Genomic DNA, 22,861 nt, shown 5'->3' with positions numbered 1-22,861 from the left:
GTGGGGGCGGGGCTGGGGCGGAGCAGGGGTGGGAAGAGGCGGGGCGGAGGAGGGGCTATGGGGAAGAGGTGGAGTGGGCGCTGGGTCTGGCGTGGGGGCAGATTTCCTGGCTGGCTCAGCCAGCTGGGGGATCGGGCTGGCCACTGGAGCAGCATGCAGCTACATAGGGCACCAGGAAATTTGGTGCAATTTGGTGCTGCGTAGTTTGTGTGTGGGTAAGGACGGCCCTGCTCTATAGAACAAAGACTGATTTCTCCTTCAAATATGGTCAAATATTACATCAGGTCATTGAGTCCTAGCAACCATTTGCAAAGGTATTTCAGTTCATTTTTTCTGGGTCACTAAACCATCTCAAATAGTGTATACACCCATATAAAGAGAAGGATCCAATAGGGATAGTTAAATGACTCCTTTGAATCCAAGAAGATCATTCAAAATACTGTACTCCATTGTCTCCAAAAAACAGGACCCTTTCATCCCATACAGATATACTATTTTATACCTCTCTGGTCTGAAAAGTTCACCTACTGTATTTACAAAACATAACATGTGGCAGTGCTGGCAAAATTATTGAAAAGAAGTCTGAAAGTAACAATTATTATTATTGCTGCTGGAGAAGTATAAAGGGAACTTTTAACATAGGCCAGAATCTATAATTGCACATGGTATGTGTTATTCTCCGCAAAACGAAGTACAGTAGAACCCCGTTTATCTGAGTCTCCATTATCTGGCTCTCCGTATTAACCAAACCACCAGTGCACACACAGGAATATTGGAATTTGACATTTCAATCCCGCAGCAGCTGGCAGCCTGAGCCCCGCCAGACGGAGCTGACTGCCCAAGCCCCACTGACCAGAGCTGACAGCCCGAGCCCTGCCACCAGAGCTGAAGCACGTAATTTAGCTTTGCAGGACCCACTGTGATGTGGGGCCCCGGGAAAGTGCAACAAAAAGGTTGAAAAATACTGTTATAAATGGTCCCTATAATATTCAGGGTTAAAGAGTAAAGAGTGTAAAAAAATATCAATACCTGTACAACTTGTTAAAAACTCACATTAATTTTCTTGTTAATAAATGAAAAAAACATTGTTTGCAAGAACTAGGGGTTTGTATATTCTGTTAAGTAGATACCCAAATAAGAAGGGGAGTATGTTTTAACGCTTTTCCAGCAGGGGTCAGCTAGTTTAAAAGCAACTCTGCATCTTAAAATAATGGATAGAAAGCTCTTTGCCCATTCTCCTGATTATCCAAATTTCTGATTATCCAATCTGGCCCCGGTTCCATTTAGATTGGATAAACAGGGTTCCACTGTATTGGCTTTATTTTAGCTTACATACACATCAGGAGAGGACACTATCTCTACCAGGATGTTCATGCTTTCTCCTTTCAGGTTAACTTTGGGATTAACTTGTACTATATCATTAGGAAGCTGTTGTATTTCTCAATCTTATATTTTGTATTACAAGGCTGACCTTGTTAGAGCTTTGAAAGTTTATTTAACCAGAACACATGGGTTTAGAATATCTAACAGGCCTTTTTGTCTTTCAAGAATCCAATAAGATGCTACTATTTATGTTCATATCTAAGCCGATGGATTTGGAACCTCATAAAATACTCTAGGCCAGACCATTTGCTGTTGTAAACAGGCAATGGAACTACATCAATTCACATCAGCTAAGAATCTGGCCCTCTATTCCCTTTTCAGATCGTTCTACCAGACGCATCATCACCTCTTGGATGGACTAGATTGGAGAGATGTTTCTTAAATTTATGAAGAGGCTTCTTCCAGGTAACTGCTGTACTTCACAATGGGTCCTTAATATTCTTATTTGTAACGTCTGTCTTGGATCATCTAAAACTGGCAGTATACTAAGGGATTTATTCTCCTATTGACTGATACACTTGTGATTTAGATGCAGACTCCCACTAATATTAGGGAGTGTGTATGTGTAAACCTCTATATCAGTGGGAGAACTTAACTGGTTTGTGTGTCACCATCTTCGCTGATGATAAAACTTAAATGTTCTGGGGAATGTCTATTATTCAAACACATTCATATAAGAACCATGGAGCAACTAAGCCTGCACATTATTCTTTATATTATTAAGATAGTGAATTCCACCACTGTCATGAGCCTAAGCCAGTGGTTCCCAAACTTGTTCCGCCACTTGTGCAGGGAAAGCCCCTGTCAAGCTGGGCCGGTTTGTTTACCTGCCACGTCCGCAGGTTTGGTCGATCATGGCTCCCAGCAGCCGCGGTTCGCTGCTCCAGGCCAATGGGAGCTTCTGGAAGCGGCACGGGCTGAGTGACGTACTGGCCGCCGCTTCGAGCAGCTCCCATTGGCCTGGAGCAGCGAACCGCGGCCACTGGGAGCCACGATCGGCTGAACCTGAGGACACGGCAGGTAAACAAACTGGCCCGGCCCGCCAGGGGCTTTCCCTGCACAAGCGGAGAAACAAGTTTGGGAACCACTGGCCTAAGCAATTTGGTTTCTTTCCTGTTATTTCATATTGCTTGACAGCATAGGCTCCTCTCCTTCTTCCCAGATATTTCATATTATAAAATGGTCTTTTAAAAAGGTTTGTAGTCTCCTTGAATTGACAGGAGCGGTGGATATTTTAATTATAATTTGCCCTTGAAATAAGGTCTATCACAAAATTGAAATATTTTATCTACTGCTGCCGTTTAAGGGTGAATTAAATGCCTTATTTTAAAAAATCCCTAACACTGTAGTATGATGCAACTGAAATTTTTGAGACAAATTCTTCTTTCAGTTACACCCAGCATAACCCTCACTAAAGTAAAAGGACCTTATTCTGAGCTCCCTTATGCTGGTGTAAATTTCCACTGAAGACAATGGAATGTCATTGGTTTTATTTGGGATGAGGCCCGAAGTGGAGAACATGACTCTAAATATAAAATAAATATACACCTCTACCCCAATATAATGCGACCCAATATAACACGAATTTGGATATAACGCAGTAAAGCAGCGCTCCGGGGGGGTGGGACTGGTGCTCCGGCGGATCAAAGCAAGTTCAATATAACGTGGTTTCACCTATAACGCGGTAAGATTTTTTGGCTCCTGAGGACAGCATTATATCGGGGTAGAGGTGTATTTTTAAAAAGATTGAAAAATCAATTCTCTTTCTACTTAGTTGCCAAAATCTGATTTAAGGATTCTGTTTCCTCTGCATTAATGTTAAAGACGTCCTCAGCTGCTGAAGGGAAACACTGAATGCTGAAATCTGGTCTTGGTAGGTGAAAAGCTTTTCTGTTCTCCTATAAGAATTATACAGGAAGCTACTGTGATATATTTAGTGCTCCGTTATGCCCTGGATCTCAATCATAGGCCAAAGCTTTAGAAAAAATTATGAGGCCAAGAAAATGACAAACATTTATTTCTGGCTTCATAGTGGGTATCTAAGTATAGGATTTACATTTTATTGTTGTTGTGTAATACTGCTGGACTACCTCCAGCCATTAGACTCTTCAGCTGTCGATCGACAGGTGTACGAAGGGCTCACTAACGGTGTACTTCTGCATAAACACTAGAACTATTTGGAGAGTCTGAGAAACTCAAATATTATGGCTATTCAGTTCGTGTACATTGAGAGTCATGATCCAAATGTTATCTGGAGATAGTGTCCCTGTAGAGCAGAGAGCTCTTTTTGTCTTTGTGACAGCATAGTTGCAGACCCTCCCTCAGTAATCATCTCCAACTTTCCCAGATTTTTTTGTATTTATTTAATTTTGTTCAAATATAATCATCCGATGCCATGAACACATGGGCAAACTTTGTAAATGAAAATTATATAACAAAAAATTGGGCCACAGTATAAAGACTGAAAACCTCTCTAATATCTCCAAAAATGAAAACCTTATGCATTAAGACCATTTTCCTTCCCCCAAGGAAATGACTTCATGCAATTTGAAATCAGGACCCTCAAGATGAATTTTGTTTATAGATAACAGACTCTACCACACACACTTCTGGTTTACATATAGTACTGGGCATAAAAAACTTTAGTATCTCAGGTAAACTGTGAGATATTAAATATCTGTGTAATGTAAACTGTGATGTTAAATATAGACATTTAAAATTTGATGTATGGGCTAAAGTGTAAGATTTAGAATACATCCACTATGGTAGAATTGCCTCATAGTAGAATATTGATTGACTTGATCAACCATTTTCTGTTTTTTCAACAAAAGTGTCCTATCTATATAATATCAAAAGTGTGATAGATGTCTTATAAACAAGTAAAAAGAATATCTCTGCCCCAAAGAATTTACAGTCTAAGAGCCTAATCCTGACATCTTTATTCACATGGGTAATTTAATCACGAGTAGTCTCTTAGTTCAATAGGACTACTACTTACAAGAATAAAGGTTATTCATGTGAATAAGGGTTATTGATCAGACTTTAAGTAGAAAACATGTAGATAAAGGTTAGTGACTAGGAAACAACAAAAGCAATTGAATGAACAGTGTTTGGTATATATGTTGTCAGTTCTATTGATTTTTTTTAGTTTGGGGGTATTTTTTGTGAGGAGAGAGGAAGGATGGTCCAGTGTTTATGGTGATAGCCTACGACTTGGGAGACCTGGGTTTAAGTCCCTGCTCCACCAGATATTTCCAAAGTGACATTTGGGAAAGTCACTTAGGGTACGTCTACTACACTGCAGCAGGGAGCAAGCCTTCCAACCCAAGCAGACAGACTCATGCTATTGGGGTTAAAACAGCATTGTGCCTCTGGCAGAGCCTCAGACTAGTAACCTGAACTTAGACCTATGGTAGGTTGACAGCCCCATCCACACTGCTATTTTTAATGCACGAGTTCAAGCCCAGCTAGCGTGACTCTGTCTACCTGTACTGCAAAACTCACTCCCAGCTGCAATATAGACATACCGTTAGGCCCTGATCCTCAGTGGGAGTTGGGCACCTGAATGCCATTGAGTATCCAGGACTTAGCCGGCATGTGCCTCAGCTCCCATTTGTAAGATGGGGACAATAACACTTCCCTACCTCACAAGGGTGTTGTAAGGATAAATACATTAAAGACTGGGAGGCACATAGATATTACAGTAATTGGAGCCATATAATATCCTTAAATAGGCAGAGAGATAGGAAAATGAATCAAAGTTCAGATTAATTTCTTAAATTATTTCTTTAAATAAAATATGATTAAGTTCTTTTAAAAAAAACAACAACAACAACATGCATTACTAAGTCAGTCTCAGTACTGACCACTGCTAAAGCAAGCCTGCCTGCGGTAACAGTTCAGTGAGGAAGCAGCAGTGGAGATAAAGAAACTGACAAGGAATTACATTTGTTTTAAGTTTCCCAGGGCTTATTATCAACAACAGGGTGTGAAAAATTATGTATGAAAAGTACAAGGACAGTATGCTTTCCAGTGGTTGGCCTGGGCAGAGGAAGGGAAGAGACTTACCAGGGGCAATGGGGCAAGAGAAAATCCCCATGTGTGTGTAGAGAAAGAAACATCTTCATTTGCCCCAGTGTGTTGCAGTATTGCCAACTCCAATTGTTTGCAAGTCAAGTCCCAGCAAATCATGAAACTATCGACAAAAATAATGAGATTTACAAAATAATAGCTCTTGGGTTCTTTTCACTTTGCCTCTTGGCTGGGGCTGGAGCCTTTTGGGTTCCCAGTCAAGCTTTTCTCTGAACCATGAGAGCTGGCAGCTTGCTGGCTTTTAAAGAAAGCTGTGACCTGATTGCAGCAGCTGGGGCTCTCAGGAAAGCACCCGCTGTGGGGTGAGCTGGCAGTAGTGGGGTCGTGCTAAGGGGTGAGGTTTGGGTGCAGGGGGAATTGCCAGCGACTGGAGAGGGGGCACGGTTTGCAGGGCAGGGGATGTACTTTGCACCAAAGGGGCTCAGTGCAATACCGTTGGATTGTTCTCTGTGCATTCCCAGACTGCCCATCCCCACACACTGTTTCTTCCTGCACCAGCCCCCACTGTGCAGGGCGCCATACACAGTTACCTGCCTCCGCTCCACAAACGGCCGTTAACAGAGCACAGACCCGGATCCTCCCTTGCCCCCCACCCGCCGGACGCCGCCAGCGAGCTCCCTCCCTTCGGCCTGCGGCTAACCGAAAGCTCCAGGGGAGTTTGCGCCACCAGGCGGCGCGAGGCTCCTAGCAGCTGGAGGGGCGCGTGGCGGGGGGTCTCATGGCCTCCAGGGGGCGCGCGTGCGTCGGGAGCAGGGAGCAACGGCTGCCTGTCTTGCACCGCCTCCGCTTCCTGGAGAACCGTTACCTGGCAACGCGAACGGAGGCAGAACAGGTTGGGCAGTTCGGGTCAGTGAGAAGGGAAGAGGCAAGTGCGGGCGGGCGCAGAACAAGATGAGACAAGGCGGTGGACACAGTGAGTCACACGCGCAGGCCGGGTCGGGGGACTGCTCGGGCGGGCGTAAACAGTTACAGAGGATGATGATTCTGTTTGCGTTGCAGGGAAGGACTGCGGGGACAGCAGCGGCGGGAGCAGGGGGCAGGAGACGGACCCCCTGCCGATCTCCGTCTCCGGGGCCCTGGCCAGCTGCGAGGAGGCAGGACCGGGTAAGATTCCCCCTCTGCCCAAAATGCAGGGTCCCCATTGGCATCTGCCCCTAGGGGGGCACCATGATGTGGTGTGATGTCATTGCATCCTCGCAGAGTGATGTGGTGTGATGTCATTGCATCCTCGCAGAGTGATGACATCTCAGCACCCTGCTCTAACACCACAAATATATTCATGGCTCCTTGAATGCCCACAGCCAGCTTGAGGCAAATGGGGATCAACCCCTGAACCTGGGGACATGTGGCAGCCTCACCCCAGATAATAAGGCAGAGGCTGCTGTGTAATGAACAACCCCAGGTGCCAGCAAAGCCAGGCCAGTGGAGAGAGGCCAGGAGCAGCTCCTGCATCAGAGGATGTGCAGAGGAGTCACGTTATGGGGATGAGTGATGGAGCACTGGGTCTTTCTGCCAAAATGGGCAGTAGTGAAACAATTAACAGTGTTGCCATTTAAATTGTCATCACTGGTCTTCAGAGTTAACACACCAGTGAGATGAATAGGAGCAGTTCACACCTCTCCCTGCTAGCGTCCCAAGCTGCCTGCATACCCAGGAAGGCATTGCTACATGTGGGGCAGTCATAAAGTGTTCTTCACAACCTAGAATTATTTTTTGTAACAAAAGCTTAAATTCCTCACAAATTGATGGGGACCCTGTGCTGAAAGACTGGAGGAACTCATGGTGTTTAGGTGCAAATGAAAAGCAAGTCATAAGTTAGCAGCCAAGTTCTCAGAAGCATGTTTTTAAGTGACATTCCTCATGAACTAGAGCAGTGGTTTTCAACCTTTTTTCATTTGCTTACCCCTAAAAAATTTTGAATGCAGGTACGGACGTCTGTGGACCCCCACGGGCTCCATAGTACCAGAGGTTGAAAACCACTGGACTAGAATGAAACAGGCAAGGGCCTAAAGGCACACTCTCCTGATTAAAACAATGGTTTTGGCCCCGCTTCATTCTTCTGCTGCCTAGTGCTCTCACTTGGCCACATGCAATAGGATGAAGGGTCCCCCAAGAGTAAGCTAACACCAATACTGCAACCCCAAATGTTAAAAAATCATGAGTCAGGCTCACCAAAAATCATGAGCTTATGTAAAAATAATAGATTTGGTGTTCTTTTTATTTGCCTTCTGCTTTTTGAGCCTTTAGAGTACACTTGGGTCATATTTTGAAGCTTTCTCCACAGCCACAAAGGCTAGAAACTTACTTTTTCTTTAGGAATAAAGGCTGAAATCATCACATATCCACTTGACTACAGGAGCCAGGGCTTTAAGGAAAATAATAATTATCATGAGACTCAAAACAAAATCATGAGAGTTGGCAACACTAACAAACACACTTGTTAGCTTTTTCAAGAGAAAGTTAAGTTAGCATGGTGTGCTCTGGGGACGGTATCTCACCATTTGAATGGGGTGGGCTTGGAAGGGAGAATCATCCTCTGCCCATCCAAAGGCTGAGAATCATTAAATCATCAGCAGGTGCCAGGATAGGGAAGGAACAAGCTTTTCCCCCTCCTCCCCAGTTTGAGCACCAGTGCAGAGCTGATTTCTCTCTCTCTCTCATTGCTCTCTTACTAGACATTTAAGGTTTCTGCCTGTGAATTATAGATACTATAACTGTAGGGTTTGATGCTTTTATTTTTCAGATAATTATACATCAGGAACAGAAAGTCAAATCCAACCGCAATCGGCACTAAAAGTATGCTAATTTGATCCAAATTATTAGCACAAAACATTTTTGAAGCTTAATAACTAAACTGATTGTTTCACTACATCCATAACTGTATATAGTGCTAAAGTTTCCAGCAGGAAGACCAATTTGCAGATGTAGTCTGAGGCCATGTAGTTTGCCACTAAATATCTTTTCAACTGCAGTTTTCTTTTAATTATAAACAAGTTTTGTACCTTTTTTAACCTGATTTATTTGACTATGTCCATAAAATGTCTCTTACCTCCTTTTTCCCCCTCTTCCACTAGTTGGGAACATGCTTCCTAAGCAAACTGTGTGCAAATTAGGAACGTTTTTGCCCAACTTATACTCATTGCTCTAGCTCATGCATTCATTGTGTTTGTGAGTGCTTGTGATCCAGTTCAGATTCATTCACACAGGAATTCTTTTTAAAAAAGGAATCTGAATAGGAAAGGTGTTGGAAACTCCCAATTCATTTCAGATAAGCCACTAAATAGCCATTGGACAGTAAAAACTTTCTCTCGCTAGTCCGTGAGGCTGGGTCCAAACTGGCAATCTAGAACTGAAAGGGAAAATGCAAGTATAATAAAGAGAATTGTTCTAACTCATCTCAATCTGTACAAACCTCACAGCTTTCTATTATTCATTTTACAAATTTAGATTCTTCAACAGCAGCTGAAATCATTTCAGGCACTTCGGCAACAGACTCTGCTGAATGTTAATATGGTAAGAGCAGAAGTTAAGTATTCCTAAAATAAAAGGAAAAACCCAACAATCTCCTACACCAACTTTTTAGGTACTGACCTGGGTATCTTAACAAAAGTCTCAAACCAAACAACTTTATTTTGCACAAAACTTGATTAAACAAACCAATAGCTCTGTTAATACTGTAGTCTGTGTTAAAAATCAAATTGCTGATTCTCTGAAAATGAATTTCCTAATTCTTATAAAATGAATAGACATGACCATTTAAGCTGTTGGTATTGCCAATAGCTGAAATATATTTTATCCTAAGAATCAGGATCCTGTTTTTATTATACACAATTTAAAAGAACATTACAGTTACTTAGCTTATTAAAGCTATATTTAGCTTACCGTGCATGTTAAATATGTATTTTATCTGCTACTCAACATACAATAAAATAATTCATAAGGTAGTTTATTCTATACATTCTATCTAGATTCTTGCACTGCACCAATCACAGTGCCAAGGAGGACCTCAAAACAGCCAGTATTGCAAGGGAAAAGGAGCTGAATTAGAAAAAAGAGAGGGGGCCAAAGTCTTCTCTCACAGTGGTTTAAATCTGAAGTAACTCCACTGACTTCAAAGGAGTTATTCCTGATCAGTCTAAGAGAGAGCAGAATTTGGCCCATACTTTTAAAACACCACTTACCCAAAAATGCTAGGCTACCATTTCAGGAACAGTGTTCTGCCCTTTTTCAACTCACTTTCTAGTGTAAAAAAATAAGGTCATGGTGCTGCAAAGAACTGATCATATACTTAACTTTATACACTGTCTTTGATAGTGGAACTACTAATCCCTGTCCCTGCCATCCATTTGCATATGCCTGGGGAAAAGATGAGCTTAGCCATCTAGTCTTGTTTTCATGTGGAGAGAGTAATCCTTTATCAACTGTGTCTCTTCCGAAAATGAAATATTTCTGCGTATACAGAAAGGTGATAAGTAACAGTCAACATGGATTGTCAAGAACAAATCATGTCAGACCAAGCTAATATCCTTCTTTCACAGGGAAACAAGCCTTGTAGATAGGGGGAAGCAGTAGATGTGATAGATCTTGCCTTTAGTAAGGCTTTTGACACTCTCTCACATGACATCCTCATAAACAAACTAGAGAAATATTGCCCAGATGAACCTATTATAAGGTGGGTGTGCTGTGCACAACTGTTTGAAAAAGCATACTCACAGAGTAGTTATCAATGTTTTGCAATCAAATTGGAAGGGCATATCGAGTAGGGTCTCGCAGGGATCTGTCCTGGGTCTAGTTCTGTTCAATATCTTCATAAATCATTTGGATAATGGCATAGAGAATACATTTATAAAGTTTGTGGAAGATACAAAGCTAGGAGGAGTTGCAAGGACCTCAGAGGACAGGATTAAACTTCAAAATGATCTTGACACACAGGAGAAATGGTCTGAAATAAATAGGATGAAATTCAAGACAAATGCAAAGTACTATACTTAGGAAGGACTAATCAGTTGTACAAATACAAAAAGGGGAAATGACTGCCTAGGAAGGAATGCTGCAGAAAAGGATTTGGGGGTTTAAGTGGATCACAAACTAAATATGAGTCAACAATATAATACTGTTGTCAGGGGCGGCTCTATGTTTTTTGCCGCCCCAAGCACAGCAGTCAGGCGGCCTTCGGCGGCATGCCTGCGGGGGGTCCACAGTCACGCGGATTCAGCAGCATTTCTGTGGGTGATCTGCTGGTCCCGCAGCTTCGGCGTAACCGCCGCCAAATTGCCGCCAAAACTGCAGGACCGGCAGACCTTCCGCAGGCACACCACCGGCAGGCCGCCCCCCGCGGTTTGCCGCCCCAGGCACGCGCTTGCTGCGCTGGTGCCTGGTGCCGCCCCTGACTGTTGTTCACTTTTTTTGCATCATTCTGGGACGTATTAGCAGGAATGTTGTAAGTAAGACACAAGAAGTAATTCTTCCACTCTACTCAGCACTAATAAGGCCTCAACTGGAGTGTTGGTTACCTAAGAAATTACCTAAGAAATTAAATTAAATTTGCAGTCTGAATTCTATAAACTAAACAGTATTTGAATCAAGCAGTGTCTCACCCTTACAGATGGTATCGTTCCTTAATACACAGCCTGGGACGACCCTCCCTAGTTCAAAGTCTTTGTCCTTCAGATGTGTTTCCAGTGTTGAGTTGTGGTGGGAGTGGGGCCAAGTCATGATGTCACATCCCCTCCTTTATAGTTTCTTCCAGCTTGCTGGAAAGATCTTTTGCTATGACATGGGTCAAGCGATCTCCATTGTATACATGCTCTCTCTGAGAAGTCTTCTGGGATGGTTGTTGGGAGTGTGGATTCCCTTTAATCGGACATCAGCGTAACTGGCTACTCCATTGTTGTACCTGAAAGGCTGGTTGTGGGTGTTCACAACCTCACAACATATTTCAGTAACACACATGTAGCAAAACTTCATAACTTCACATACAATGATAGCACATACAATCCAACAGGATATTAATATTCAACAGATCAAGACTTTTAAAATGATACTTCACAAGGCATACTTTATATAAAACATATCATAATTATATGACAGTGGTGAATATGGGGGTTCCAGTGCTGCTTTGAAGTACAGAGTGTCACCACCAGTAAATAGACTGAGGGTGGAGGCCCTGGGGTGATTTTGGTCAGATCCTGGCGGATTTTGGTCGGATCCTGGCGGGCACTTACCCCACAGTGGCGGCTCCTGCAGCTCTTGTGCTGTGGGGCTGGTTGGGCTTGGCTCTCCGCCACAGGTTGCAGTGCCGCTCCGGTTTGGCCCCCGCCCCTCTGACTGGACCAAATTTGTGTGAGTGGAACTGTGACATGGCTCATGGGGTTGCAGTGCCACTCATTCAAATTTGGCCTACCTGGATTCCCGTCGTCATGACGGCTGGGCACTGGGTCCCCAGAGGTTGCAGTGCCTGGACCAGGGAGGCGAGCCCAGCCAGCACAGGAGCTGCCACGCAACCCTTTGAAACATTCTGGTGCTCAGGCATGCAGGAATGAAATCAGGAAGGCCAAATCACACTTGGAGTTGCAGCTAGCAAGAGATGTTAAGAGTAACAAGAAAGGTTTCTTCAGCTATGTTAGCAACAAGAAGAAAGTCAAGGAAAGTGTGGGCCCCTTACTGAATGAGGGAGGCAACCTAGTGACCGAGGATGTGGAAAAAGCTAATGTACTCAATGCTTTTTTTGCCTCTGTCTTCACGAACAAGGTCAGCTCCCAGACTGCTGCACTGGGCAGCACAATATGGGGAGAAGGTGACCAGCCCTCTGTGGAGAAAGAAGTGGTTCGGGACTATTTAGAAAAACTGGACGTGCACAAGTCCATGGGGCCGGATGCGCTGCATCCGAGGGTGCTAAAGGAGTTGGCGGATGAGATTGCAGAGCCGTTAGCCATTATTTTTGAAAACTCATGGCGATCGGGGGAGGTCCCGGATGACTGGAAAAAGGCTAATGTAGTGCCCATCTTTAAAAAAGGGAAGAAGGAGGATCCGGGGAACTACAGGCCAGTCAGCCTCACCTCAGTCCCTGGAAAAATCATGGAACAGGTCCTCAAGGAATCAATTATGAAACACTTAGAGGAGAGGAAAGTGATCAGGAACAGTCAGCATGGATTCACCAAGGGGAAGTCGTGCCTGACTAACCTAATTGCCTTCTATGATGAGATAACTGGCTCTGTGGATGAGGGGAAAGCAGTGGATGTGTTATTCCTTGACTTTAGCAAAGCTTTTGATACAGTCTCCCACAGTATTCTTGCCGCCAAGTTAAAGAAGTATGGGCGGGATGAATGGACTGTAAGGTGGTTAGAAAGCTGGCTAGATCGTCAGGCTCAACGGGTAGTGATCAATGGCTCCATGTCTAGTTGGCAGCCGGTTTCAAGCGGAGTGCCCCAAGGGTCGGTCCTGGGGCCGGTTTTGTTTAATATCTTTATTAATGATCTGGAGGATGGTGTGGACTGCACTCTCAGCAAGTTTGCAGATGACACTAAACTAGGAGGCATGGTAGATACACTAGAGGGTAGGGATCGGATACAGAGGGACCTAGACAAATTAGAGGATTGGGCCAAAAAAAACCTGATGAGGTTCAACAAGGATAAGTGCAGAGTCCTGCACTTAGGACGGAAGAATCCCATGCACTGCTACAGACTAGGGACCGAATGGCTAGGTAGCAGTTCTGCAGAAAAGGACCTAGGGGTCACAGTGGACGAGAAGCTGGATATGAGTCAACAGTGTGCTCTTGTTGACAAGAAGGCTAACGGCATTTTGGGCTGTATAAGTAGGGGCATTGCCAGCAGATCGAGGAACGTGATCGTTCTCCTTTATTCGACATTGGTGAGGCCTCATCTGGAATACTGTGTCCAATTTTGGGCCCCACACTACAAGAAGGATGTGGAAAAATTGGAAAGAGTCCAGCGGAGGGCAACAAAAATGATTAGGGGTCTGGAGCACATGACTTATGAGGAGAGGCTGAGGGAACTGGGATTGTTTAGTCTCCAGAAGAGAAGAATGAGGGGGGATTTGATAGCAGCCTTCAACTACCTGAAGGGGGGTTCCAAAGAGGATGGAGCTCAGCTGTTCTCAGTGGTGGCAGATGACAGAACAAGGAGCAATGGTCTCAAGTTGCAGTGGGGGAGGTCCAGGTTGGATATTAGGAAACACTATTTCACTAGGAGGGTGGTGAAGCACTGGAATGCATTACCTAGGGAGGTGGTGGAGTCTCCTTCCTTGGAGGTTTTTAAGGCCCGGCTTGACAAAGCCCTGGCTGGGATGATTTAGTTGGGAATTGGTCCTGCTTTGAGCAGGGGGTTGGACTAGATGACCTCTTGAGGTCCCTTCCAACCCTGATATTCTATGATTCTATGACCCTGTCCTGACCCCCAGGTTGAGAAACCCTGGTTTAGATAATATTTAGTCCTGCCTCCATGCAGGGCATTGGGCAAGATGACCTGTCAATATCCCTTCCAGTCCTACATTTCTGTGATTATATGATTCTATGCTTTTCTGTAGATGTCTTTGAAAGATGAACAGTCTCCATATATCTTTTTCAGGTACAATCTGAAATCAGTGAGATACTGAATAAAAATATAATTGACGTCAAAACTCCACAGTGTAGCCCAGACAAGCTTCTGATGACCAGCACACCTCCTGAGATGGTTATGGTATGTTACTTAATCCTTACCCGCAGCTGAGTTGTACATTAAAATATTTTGTTGGATTGCTGTTCCTGAGAACTGTATGTTTTCTGTAAAACATAATCAAAGCAAAGGGAAATTCTGGGCACAAAACATGCCCATGGTAATTTCCTTCCTAACATAAGTAATGGTCTTATTTATAGTACAAGTTCACCATAATTCTATCTTAAGAGAACACTAATTGAAGTCTACAAAAACAGTCATGTTGGGGGACCTAATAACAAGAAGATTGCCCCCCCAACATGGTTAAAGCACTGTTCCTTTTCTACTGTAAATAAGATTTCAACCAGGGCCTCCAAACTATGCTAAAGCTTTGGATTGTATTAAGGGAACAGCTCCTATTGAATGCAATGGGGGTTTTGTATGTGTGTCTGAGGGCAGAGTTTGTCTCACTCCTGTGAAGTGCTGAGTAAACAACATATTTTTTAACACAGATATAGCACCAAGTCCTGTTTGCCATACTTGAGTAGTCCCATTGAATTCAGTGGGACTAGTTGTGTAAGATTTGGCCATTAGCTTGTCTTTCCCCTGCTGCAAATGTTCATAGAAGACTCAACATGCTTAGTCAGCACTTTGGGCCTGATCCAGAGTGCAGTGAAGTCAGTAAAAAGATGTATTGACTCCCTGTGCTGTGGAACAGGCCTTTTCTAAAATAGTGTTCCTCTCCATAGCTAATAGGATGCTTTGCTTTCTGGAAAAATGGTTAAGTATTGTATGCAGCGTTAGTAGGCTTCAGAGAGAAAACAGAAGACTCTGACAAATGAAATGGGGCCCACGATACAATTTCTTAAATTTGTTGGAGTGTTGTGATCTCCCCTTTCCAATTCTCTTGGAAAGATTAACAGTCTCAATATGTTTTTCCTTATGTTAGACATAAGGAAAGATTGTGTTGGCAGATAAAATCTCTTTTTTGCATGATACATAGACTTTACAACAAATTTGTTGTCTTGTGCCTCCAGTATTGTGAAAAACTATAGCCATTATAGCATGATTGTTATTGGTTTTTGTAGCCTACAGGGAGTCCAGAAACACCATTGTCTAAGAAGAAATTTCATCTTGATAAGAAACTCTGTACCACTCAATCTGTGGAAGCAAATTCTAATACTATCTTTGGAAATGTGGTCAGTGATGTAAATATTTCACATCAGATTTCATTAAAAGCTGTAACAACTGGAAAGATTGAAAACTCAGTAGAACCAATTAAAAACAAAACTATGATTGCTCTAAAAAATGATTATAAATTGAAGGATTATGCCAAATATGAATGTTTTCTACCTTGTACTAATTTGGAGGCTGAAAGTATGGTGCCTCCTAATGAGAAAGTAATTTTGGATGAATCTAAAGCTCTTGTGCCTCTTCTCAAATATAGTGATGGACTTCATTTAATAGACAACTTTAGCTATTCTATCAAGCCATTAAAAGAAGAACTTCAAAAGTCTCATGAACAGGAACTAGCACATGCATCTGGACATCAGAATATTTCCTGTAGTCAAAGTAATGTTTTTGATGATATGTCAGAACAAGACCAAGAAAAATCTGCTCTTTTTTTATCTAGAGAGAAATTACATGTGGACTTAAAATCAAGGAAAATTTCAAAATCTGAGGAATCGGTAGACAGTTTGCATGTTGCTCTGGTTTCCCTTAAAGGAAATAATCTGAGTCTTGGTCAAGAATTTAATAAAGACTCTGAATGTGACAGCTCACAGAATTCTTCACATATAACTACATGCAGTACACAAACAGAAAGTGAAACCAAGAAGAAAAACAAAGAATTGCATAGCACTGACAGTGGTGTTGGCACGTTCCAGTTAAATGTCATTTCTAAAACAGTAAAAGATAAATTACTAATGTTCGATCACATAGAGAAACTACAGAAAGAAAAAGAAAAGCAGCTGCAAATCATAAATCAAAGCTTACTAAAGCTTGGAAATCAGAACTTCTATGAAATCAGAGCTGATGAGTACACTGCAAAAATGGAAGAGTTACAAAATTCCCTGAAAGATTCTAAACACTTGCAAAAGAAAGTGATGGAACTTGAGAATGAAAATGTAACTCTCAAGTCAAAAATGAAACCTCTTACTGTTATCATAAGGTCTCTAAGAGAGAGAAATTCACAGTATGAGAAGCAAATTAAAGATTTAGTTGAAGAAAAGAAAAGCATGCATGTCAGGTTAGTTAAATCAGAAGGAGACAGCAAAGAATGTATTAAAGAAGTGAAAAAGTTGTTAAAGAAATGCAAAGAACTTCAAGACCAAAAGAAAACTCTTGAGGGAGAGAGGAGTCAACTCTGTACTGAAAACCAATGTATGATGCAAGCATTAGATGACTTCAAAATTAATAACCAGAACGCACAAGAAAATATGATTGCTGTTATCAGTGAAAAAGATAGGCTTTTTGTGGAACTAGAATCTTTGCAAAAGGAATCTTCAGTGTTGCAAGAAGCAAATCAGAAACTAGAGATAAAAACATCCCAGCTTGCAAAAGAAAATAACTCACTTGAAAAAGAACTTGAAAAAAATCAGATTGAAATACGACAACTGAAAGAAAAAGAAAATGTAACGAACTCTGAACAGGAGACTCTTCTTCACATAATGCAATCACTTAAAGACAAAAAGCTTGATCTTGAAATGACATTGCAAGAATGTGCTAATGCTAGACAAACAATGCAGAAGGCTCTTGAGAAGGTCCAGTCAGATAAAGCTTACACAGAGGAGAAACTCTTGACCGAACTTCAAAATACAAAAGCAGAAAGGGATATTTTGAAGACTAACTTGTTGAATATGAACAGAGAATGGGAGAATTTATCAACAGTGGTGGCAAATATCACAGAGGACAATCAGGTTCTTAAAAAAAACCTGCAGGAATGTAAACAAGATACTTACAAATATGAAAATAACATCAGAACATTGAATGAAGACCGTTTACTAATGGAAAACCATCTGCGGACGATAGAAAATGAAAGGGATGTATTGCAGTTTGAATTTCGCCATCTCCATAAGGATTATGTTAATCTAAGGGACCAAATTACTATTCTGGTTAATGAGCAGCATAAACACAGTTACATTTCAGGCAAGGAAAAATATCACTCCACGTATTCCACTGAAATATGTGAAGAAATTTCTGATTACAGGTATACAGCTTTAGAATGCAATCCACAAGGTATGTGCTGTACTTCGCAACATCTTACTGCACAAGTGTTGTTTTAATTTTAATTTACCCAGTTTGAGCACCAATTAACTTTTTAGGTAAATTACTTACCAAAACCATTACCACGCTGTACATTGGTTTGAATTCCCTGCTTAGGAAAACTCTAGGTGTTTTGGGTTTTTTTAAGCCTGAAGCAGTTTAAGTCTTGGTTGCTTAATTTAAGAATTTTTTATTTCCAAAAAAAAGAGATTCTACATAATACAGACATGATTTTTATTATAATAAAACAAAACCTCAAGGAGACCCTGATCCAAAGCCTATTGAAGGCATACTTCATTTACTTTAATGAGCTCTGGATTGAACCTTGAGAGTGATACGTTGTGCTTGGTTTTTTTTAATTGTCCTGAAGTATCTCTTAAAAGGAATTACTCCCACTATTTTTTAAAGAAAACTGTCTTTCTTTTCCAGGCAATTCCAGTTAAACTGCAACAGTCTTGCTTCAGAGAAATTATAATAAACATTCTTTCTTTTAAACCAATTAAAAATTCTGCTGTTCACTTATTTCAGTTTTCAGTTGTCGCTTCAACAAATGCTCCTTTTTGTTTGAAGTTTCACAATATGAAATTTCCCGTATGCTTTTCTGAACACTTGACCCTTGGCTGTATTTTATAGATTCATATGGGCAGATCCTCAGCAGATGTAAATTGTCACAGCTCCACTGAAGTTAATGGAGCTATCAGAATTTACCCCAGTTGAGGATCTGCCCCCCTTGATTTTGTAATCTTTCAGTCAGGCAAACTGCCTAACACAGCCCAGAGCATTTCACCCAGTTATTCCTGCATTGAGCCCAAGGATTTGAATTTAAATTATATACCCATCTGAACATATGGTTTAGAAAGATATCCAGTCTTGCTTTATGGTTAACGATAACCAACTATCATTTTTAAATAGCAATTGCATTGTTTACACCAGATTCTAATGGTTTTTTTAAATGTTTTAGTTCAAATATGTCTTGACACATTTGCTAGCAAATTTCATTTTCCTGCTGCAGATATATGCCAAGAGAGGGCCATAGATATGTAGGGAGAAGGGAGGGGGCCTGTGGGATTCCATTACTGCATGGATATTCCTGTTACCATAGCCCATGGAGTTGAGAGAGGGAATTGCATCACAAAAATACCTCTCATTGGCTATTTCAGCTATGGGGCTGAAGTAGTCTCTGTGTAGTAGTGACTCTACAGCCTGGATGGGAGGACTGTAGTTTACATTCTTAGCCCACTACACCTTATTTTTTGAGGGATTATTTTTAGTCACCAATAAATAGGGTTCTATGAAATAAATCCCTGAATGAAAAATAAAGCAAGGTAACTAGAAACTGGAGTCCTGTCAATTCCCTCCAGAGACTCATATTCACCATACTTTTTCCTCATGTAGTGCAAGTGGCACTCATTTGTTTCCATCTACCACAGAGCACAGAAATGAGAGAGAAGGCACCTAATGTTCAGTAGATGTATCAAGAGATATAGTGACTCTTTTTGTATGTGTGTGAGTAGATTTACTTCCCAAGAAAATGAGAAATTAACAAATCTGTCCTGAGCAAGGTCTAGTGTAAGCAGGTGCTGTACAAACATCATAATACAATTCAATTACCACAGCTTAACCCTGACCAGCAACACACCTGCTATTCTAGTCTGGACCACTTGTGCAGAGATTGCTACTCATTTCAAACGGTGTGATGGACAACTGAGGACTAAAGGACGAATGTTACATTCACTCACATTGTAAGCTTCTCAGAGTAGGGACTATCTTATTATTTGTTTGTACAGCACAATGAATCCCTGTCTTGATTGGCACCGCTGGGCACAACTGTAATATAGATACTACTAATAATGGTAACCTAAATCAAAGACTCTGAACTTAGGCTTCCAGAGGTGAAAAGCTAGTACACTAACCCAGTGTGTCATTTACCCTGACTTTCCCCATGATTCAAAACTTTGAATGTTGTGCAAATCTAATGGTGTATAGAGGAAATTGCCTGTTCAGAAAAATCCCTGTTCAGAGAATTCCATTAGAGATAAGTGTTCGTTGCCACCACCACACCCCAATATTTGGAGCTGAATGTGAGAAAAGAGCATTTATATACCTGATATATAATACTATACTATAAATATATTTTAGCATTCCTTTTATTTATATACAATACTAGTACAGTTAATTAATGAATGACTAAGAAGTGGATTAAAATGCTTGTCTTGTTTATATGGTAGGGTAATGCACTCTATAGGGTTGTGATTTCTAAAGCGCACAACATGGCAGTGCGCTTTAGAAATCACAACCCTATAGAGTGCATTAATTGGTCCGTGCAGACCCTGCTGGTGCACTTTAATGTAGTGCTGTTTGAAACTAAAGGTTCTCTAGTCTAGTGCACACCAGCATGGTCTAGACCAGAGGTGGGAAAACTATGGCTTGTGGGCCACATCTGGCCTGCGGGACCCTCCTGCCCGGGCCCTGAGGTCCTGGCTGGGGAGGCTATCCCCGGCCCCTCCCCCGCAGCCTCAGCTTGCTCCTCCATCGGCGCAATGCTCTGGACGGCAGGGCTGCGAGCTTCTGGGGCAGCGCAGCTGCAGAGCCCGGCCTGACCCGGTGCTCTGTCTGCGCGGTGGCGACAGCGTGGCTGGCTCCAGCCGGGCGGTGCGGTTGTAGCACCGCCAGCCACCAGTGCTCCAGGCAGCGTGGTAAGGGGGCAGAGAGTGGGGAAGTTGGATAGAGGGCAGGGGGTGGGAGTGTGAATAGGGGTCGGGGCGGTCAGAGGGCGGGGAACAGGGGGGTTGAATGGGGGCGTGGGTCCCGGGGGGGCAGTCAGGAATGAGAGGAGGGGTTGGATGGGGCGGCGGGGGACAGTCAGGGGTGGGGGTTCCCAGGGCAGTCAGGGGACAGAGAGAAGGGGTGGTTGGATGGGGCAGCAGTCCCGGGAGGGTGCGTCAGGAATGAGAGGAGGGGTTGGATGGGGTGGCGGGGGGCAGTCAGGGGTGGGGGTTCTGGAGGCGGTCAGAGGACAGGGAGCGGGGTGTGTGTGGATGGGGCAGGGGTCCCGGGGGGCTGTCAGGGAATTGGGGGGTTGGATGGGGCAGGAGTCCCGGGCGGGACAGATGGGGAGGGCGGCCCCCACCCCCTCCCCTATCCGGCCCTCCATACAATTTCTGAAACCCGATGCGGCCCTCGGGCCAAAAAGTTTGCCCACCCCTGGTCTAGACAGACCAATTAATGCACAACATGTTAGTGCGCAGTAGAGCACTTTATTTCAGTGTGTAGACAAGCCCAAAGTCTTCCTGTTCTGATGTTAAATATTTCTAGAACAGCATATTTTAAAAGAATAATTTTGCTAGTGATAGACAGTGGTATTATGCCACCACACTGAAGACCCAAACTCAGCAGTGATGTTAGGTTTTTTAGTCCTTGAGTTACTGAAGTGAAAGGACAAGATGCTGATTACATTTAATTCTGGTGAAAATATGGAGTAACTCCATTTACTTCAATGGAGTTGGTCCAGATTTATAGTTGTGATATCAAGATCAGAATCTGGGCCATGTTGTGGAGTGGATAGGTGACTGGCTCTGTGTTTAGTGTGAGGGAGCAGAGAAAATGACATTATTATTACTATGTATTTGTATTACTGTGGCACCTTATGTCTTCTCCATACAGTAACTCCTCGCTTAACTTTGTAGTTATGTTCCTGAAAATTGCGACTTTAAGCGAAATGATGTTAAGCGAATCCAATTTCCCCATAAGAATTAATGTAAATGGGGGGGTTAGGGTCTAGGGAAATTTTTTTCACCAGACAAAAGACTATATTATTAATACACACACACACAGACACACACACACATAGTATAAGTTTTAAACAAACAATTTAATACTATACACAGCAATGATGATCGTGAAGCTTGGTTGAGGTGGTGAAGTCAGAGGGTGGAAGAGGATGCGATATTTCCCAGGGAATGCCTTGCTGCTAAATGATGAACTAGCACTCCGCTGAGCCCTCAAGGGTTAACAGATTGTTGTTAATGTAGCCTCACACTCTACAAGGCAGCACAAATGGAGGGAGGGGAGACAGCATGGCAGACAGAGACACACACTGTGTGTGTGTGCGAGAGAGAGAGAGAGAGATGTGCATTGCCCCTTTAAGTACACTGAGCCCACTCTAAGTACATTGCCTTTTAAGTAGATCAGCAAGTTGAGACAGCAGCTGCTGCCAGCAGTCTCCCTCCGTCCTGAACCCTGTCGTGTCCCCCATCCCCGCTCTATAGAGATGGGGTAAGTGGGGGGCAGGAGCAGGGGGGAGGGAAACACCCTGACATTAGCCCCGCCCTCCCCCCTGCACAGCAAGCAGGAGGCTCCCAGGAGCAGCTCCAAGGCAGAGGGCAGGAGCAGCACATGGCAGTGGGAGGAGGGACAGCTGAACTGCCGGCAATTGATAGCCTGCTGGGCGGCTGCCGCACAGGGATCTTAGGGGAGCTGATGGGGGGGCTGCAGGTCCACCCTGGTTCCAAGCCCCCACCAGCTAGCTGCAATGGGCTGCTCTTTCTGCAAGCAATGGACAAAGCAGGCAGCTGCCAAACAACGTTATGAGGGAGCATTGCGCAACTTTAAACGAGCATGTTCTCTAATTGATAAGCAACATAAAAATGAAACAACGTTAAACAGGACGACTTTAAGTGAGGAGTTACTGTACTAGATAGTTAATGGAGCACAATTTAAAGGCAGCCTCTGAGGAAGTCCTGCGTTCTACCAGAGAAAGTACCATGAAGCTAGGAAAAGATGAGCTACAGACTTTTTATTTGTATAATAAACAGTAGCATCCAGAAGCTCTAACCAGAAGTGGGCCCCATTATGGTTGGCAATCAGGAATAACCCCATTGTGCTAGGCATAACACAGACACATAGGAACATACACATTTCCTGCCCCAATCAACTTACAGTATACGGGGAAAGGCAGTAGCTCCCATGAGAAGCACGTTAGCTTGGCCCACATTCTTGACAGCTGTGAAAATCTCTACTAACAAAGTTCAATAGATTTTTTTTAAATTAAGCTTTAAAAGTTTTAATTAAATCTCCAATGTTTCCAATTTGTTAGAGAATGGAAAGATTGCTGAAATACGAAAGAAGCTAGAAGAGGAAGAGTTACAAAAAGATAAGATGCACAGGGATGTAAAGAAACACTATAGTGCTATTTCAGTCAGCTGCACTACATCTGTAATCAAGGAGTCAAGTTTTAGAACGGCAGTCAAGAAGACATACAGTACAGTTTGCTCTGCTATCTAGTGATTTTGAATCTAGAGAGTTCAGCAATGATGAATGCATCCAAATTATTGGCCATATATCTTTCTGATATTTCCTATGAAGATGACACCAAAACGTCAAAGGACAGCACTATCACTAATACCTGTTCAATAATATAAAAACTTTGAAATTAAAAAAGAAATTAACCATGCTTGATGTCTGTGGACTTG

The 22,861-nt window shown here is 42.9% G+C and overlaps 1 protein-coding gene across 1 annotated transcript; it reads left to right on the top strand.

Annotated features, from left to right (window-relative positions):
• Positions 1–6,366: 6,366 nt before the first annotated feature.
• CCDC110 (coiled-coil domain containing 110) lies at positions 6,367–17,829 on the top strand. Its single transcript, XM_024219247.2, has 6 exons — positions 6,367–6,388; positions 6,475–6,579; positions 8,219–8,271; positions 8,923–8,988; positions 14,061–14,171; positions 15,215–17,829. The coding sequence occupies exons 1-6, from the start codon at positions 6,367–6,369 to the stop codon at positions 17,408–17,410; spliced, it is 2,553 nt and encodes an 850-aa protein (XP_024075015.2). The 3' UTR covers positions 17,411–17,829.
• The last annotated feature ends 5,032 nt before the right edge of the window (positions 17,830–22,861 follow it).

The sequence above is a fragment of the Terrapene carolina genome, unplaced genomic scaffold (genome assembly GCF_002925995.2).
Source record: "Terrapene carolina triunguis isolate 2854851 unplaced genomic scaffold, T_m_triunguis-2.0 Scaffold66, whole genome shotgun sequence".
NCBI lineage: Eukaryota > Metazoa > Chordata > Testudines > Emydidae > Terrapene > Terrapene triunguis.
Note: the sequence above shows the minus strand (reverse complement) of the source record. Positions and strands in the feature narration are given on the sequence as shown.

Coding starts and splice junctions, on each gene's coding strand:
- CCDC110 (XM_024219247.2), top strand. CDS start 6,367: ATGAGACAAGGCGGTGGACACA. Junction 6,389..6,474: donor GAGACAAGGCGGTGGACACA/GTGAGTCACACG, acceptor TTTGCGTTGCAG/GGAAGGACTGCGGGGACAGC. Junction 8,989..14,060: donor CTCTGCTGAATGTTAATATG/GTAAGAGCAGAA, acceptor TATCTTTTTCAG/GTACAATCTGAAATCAGTGA.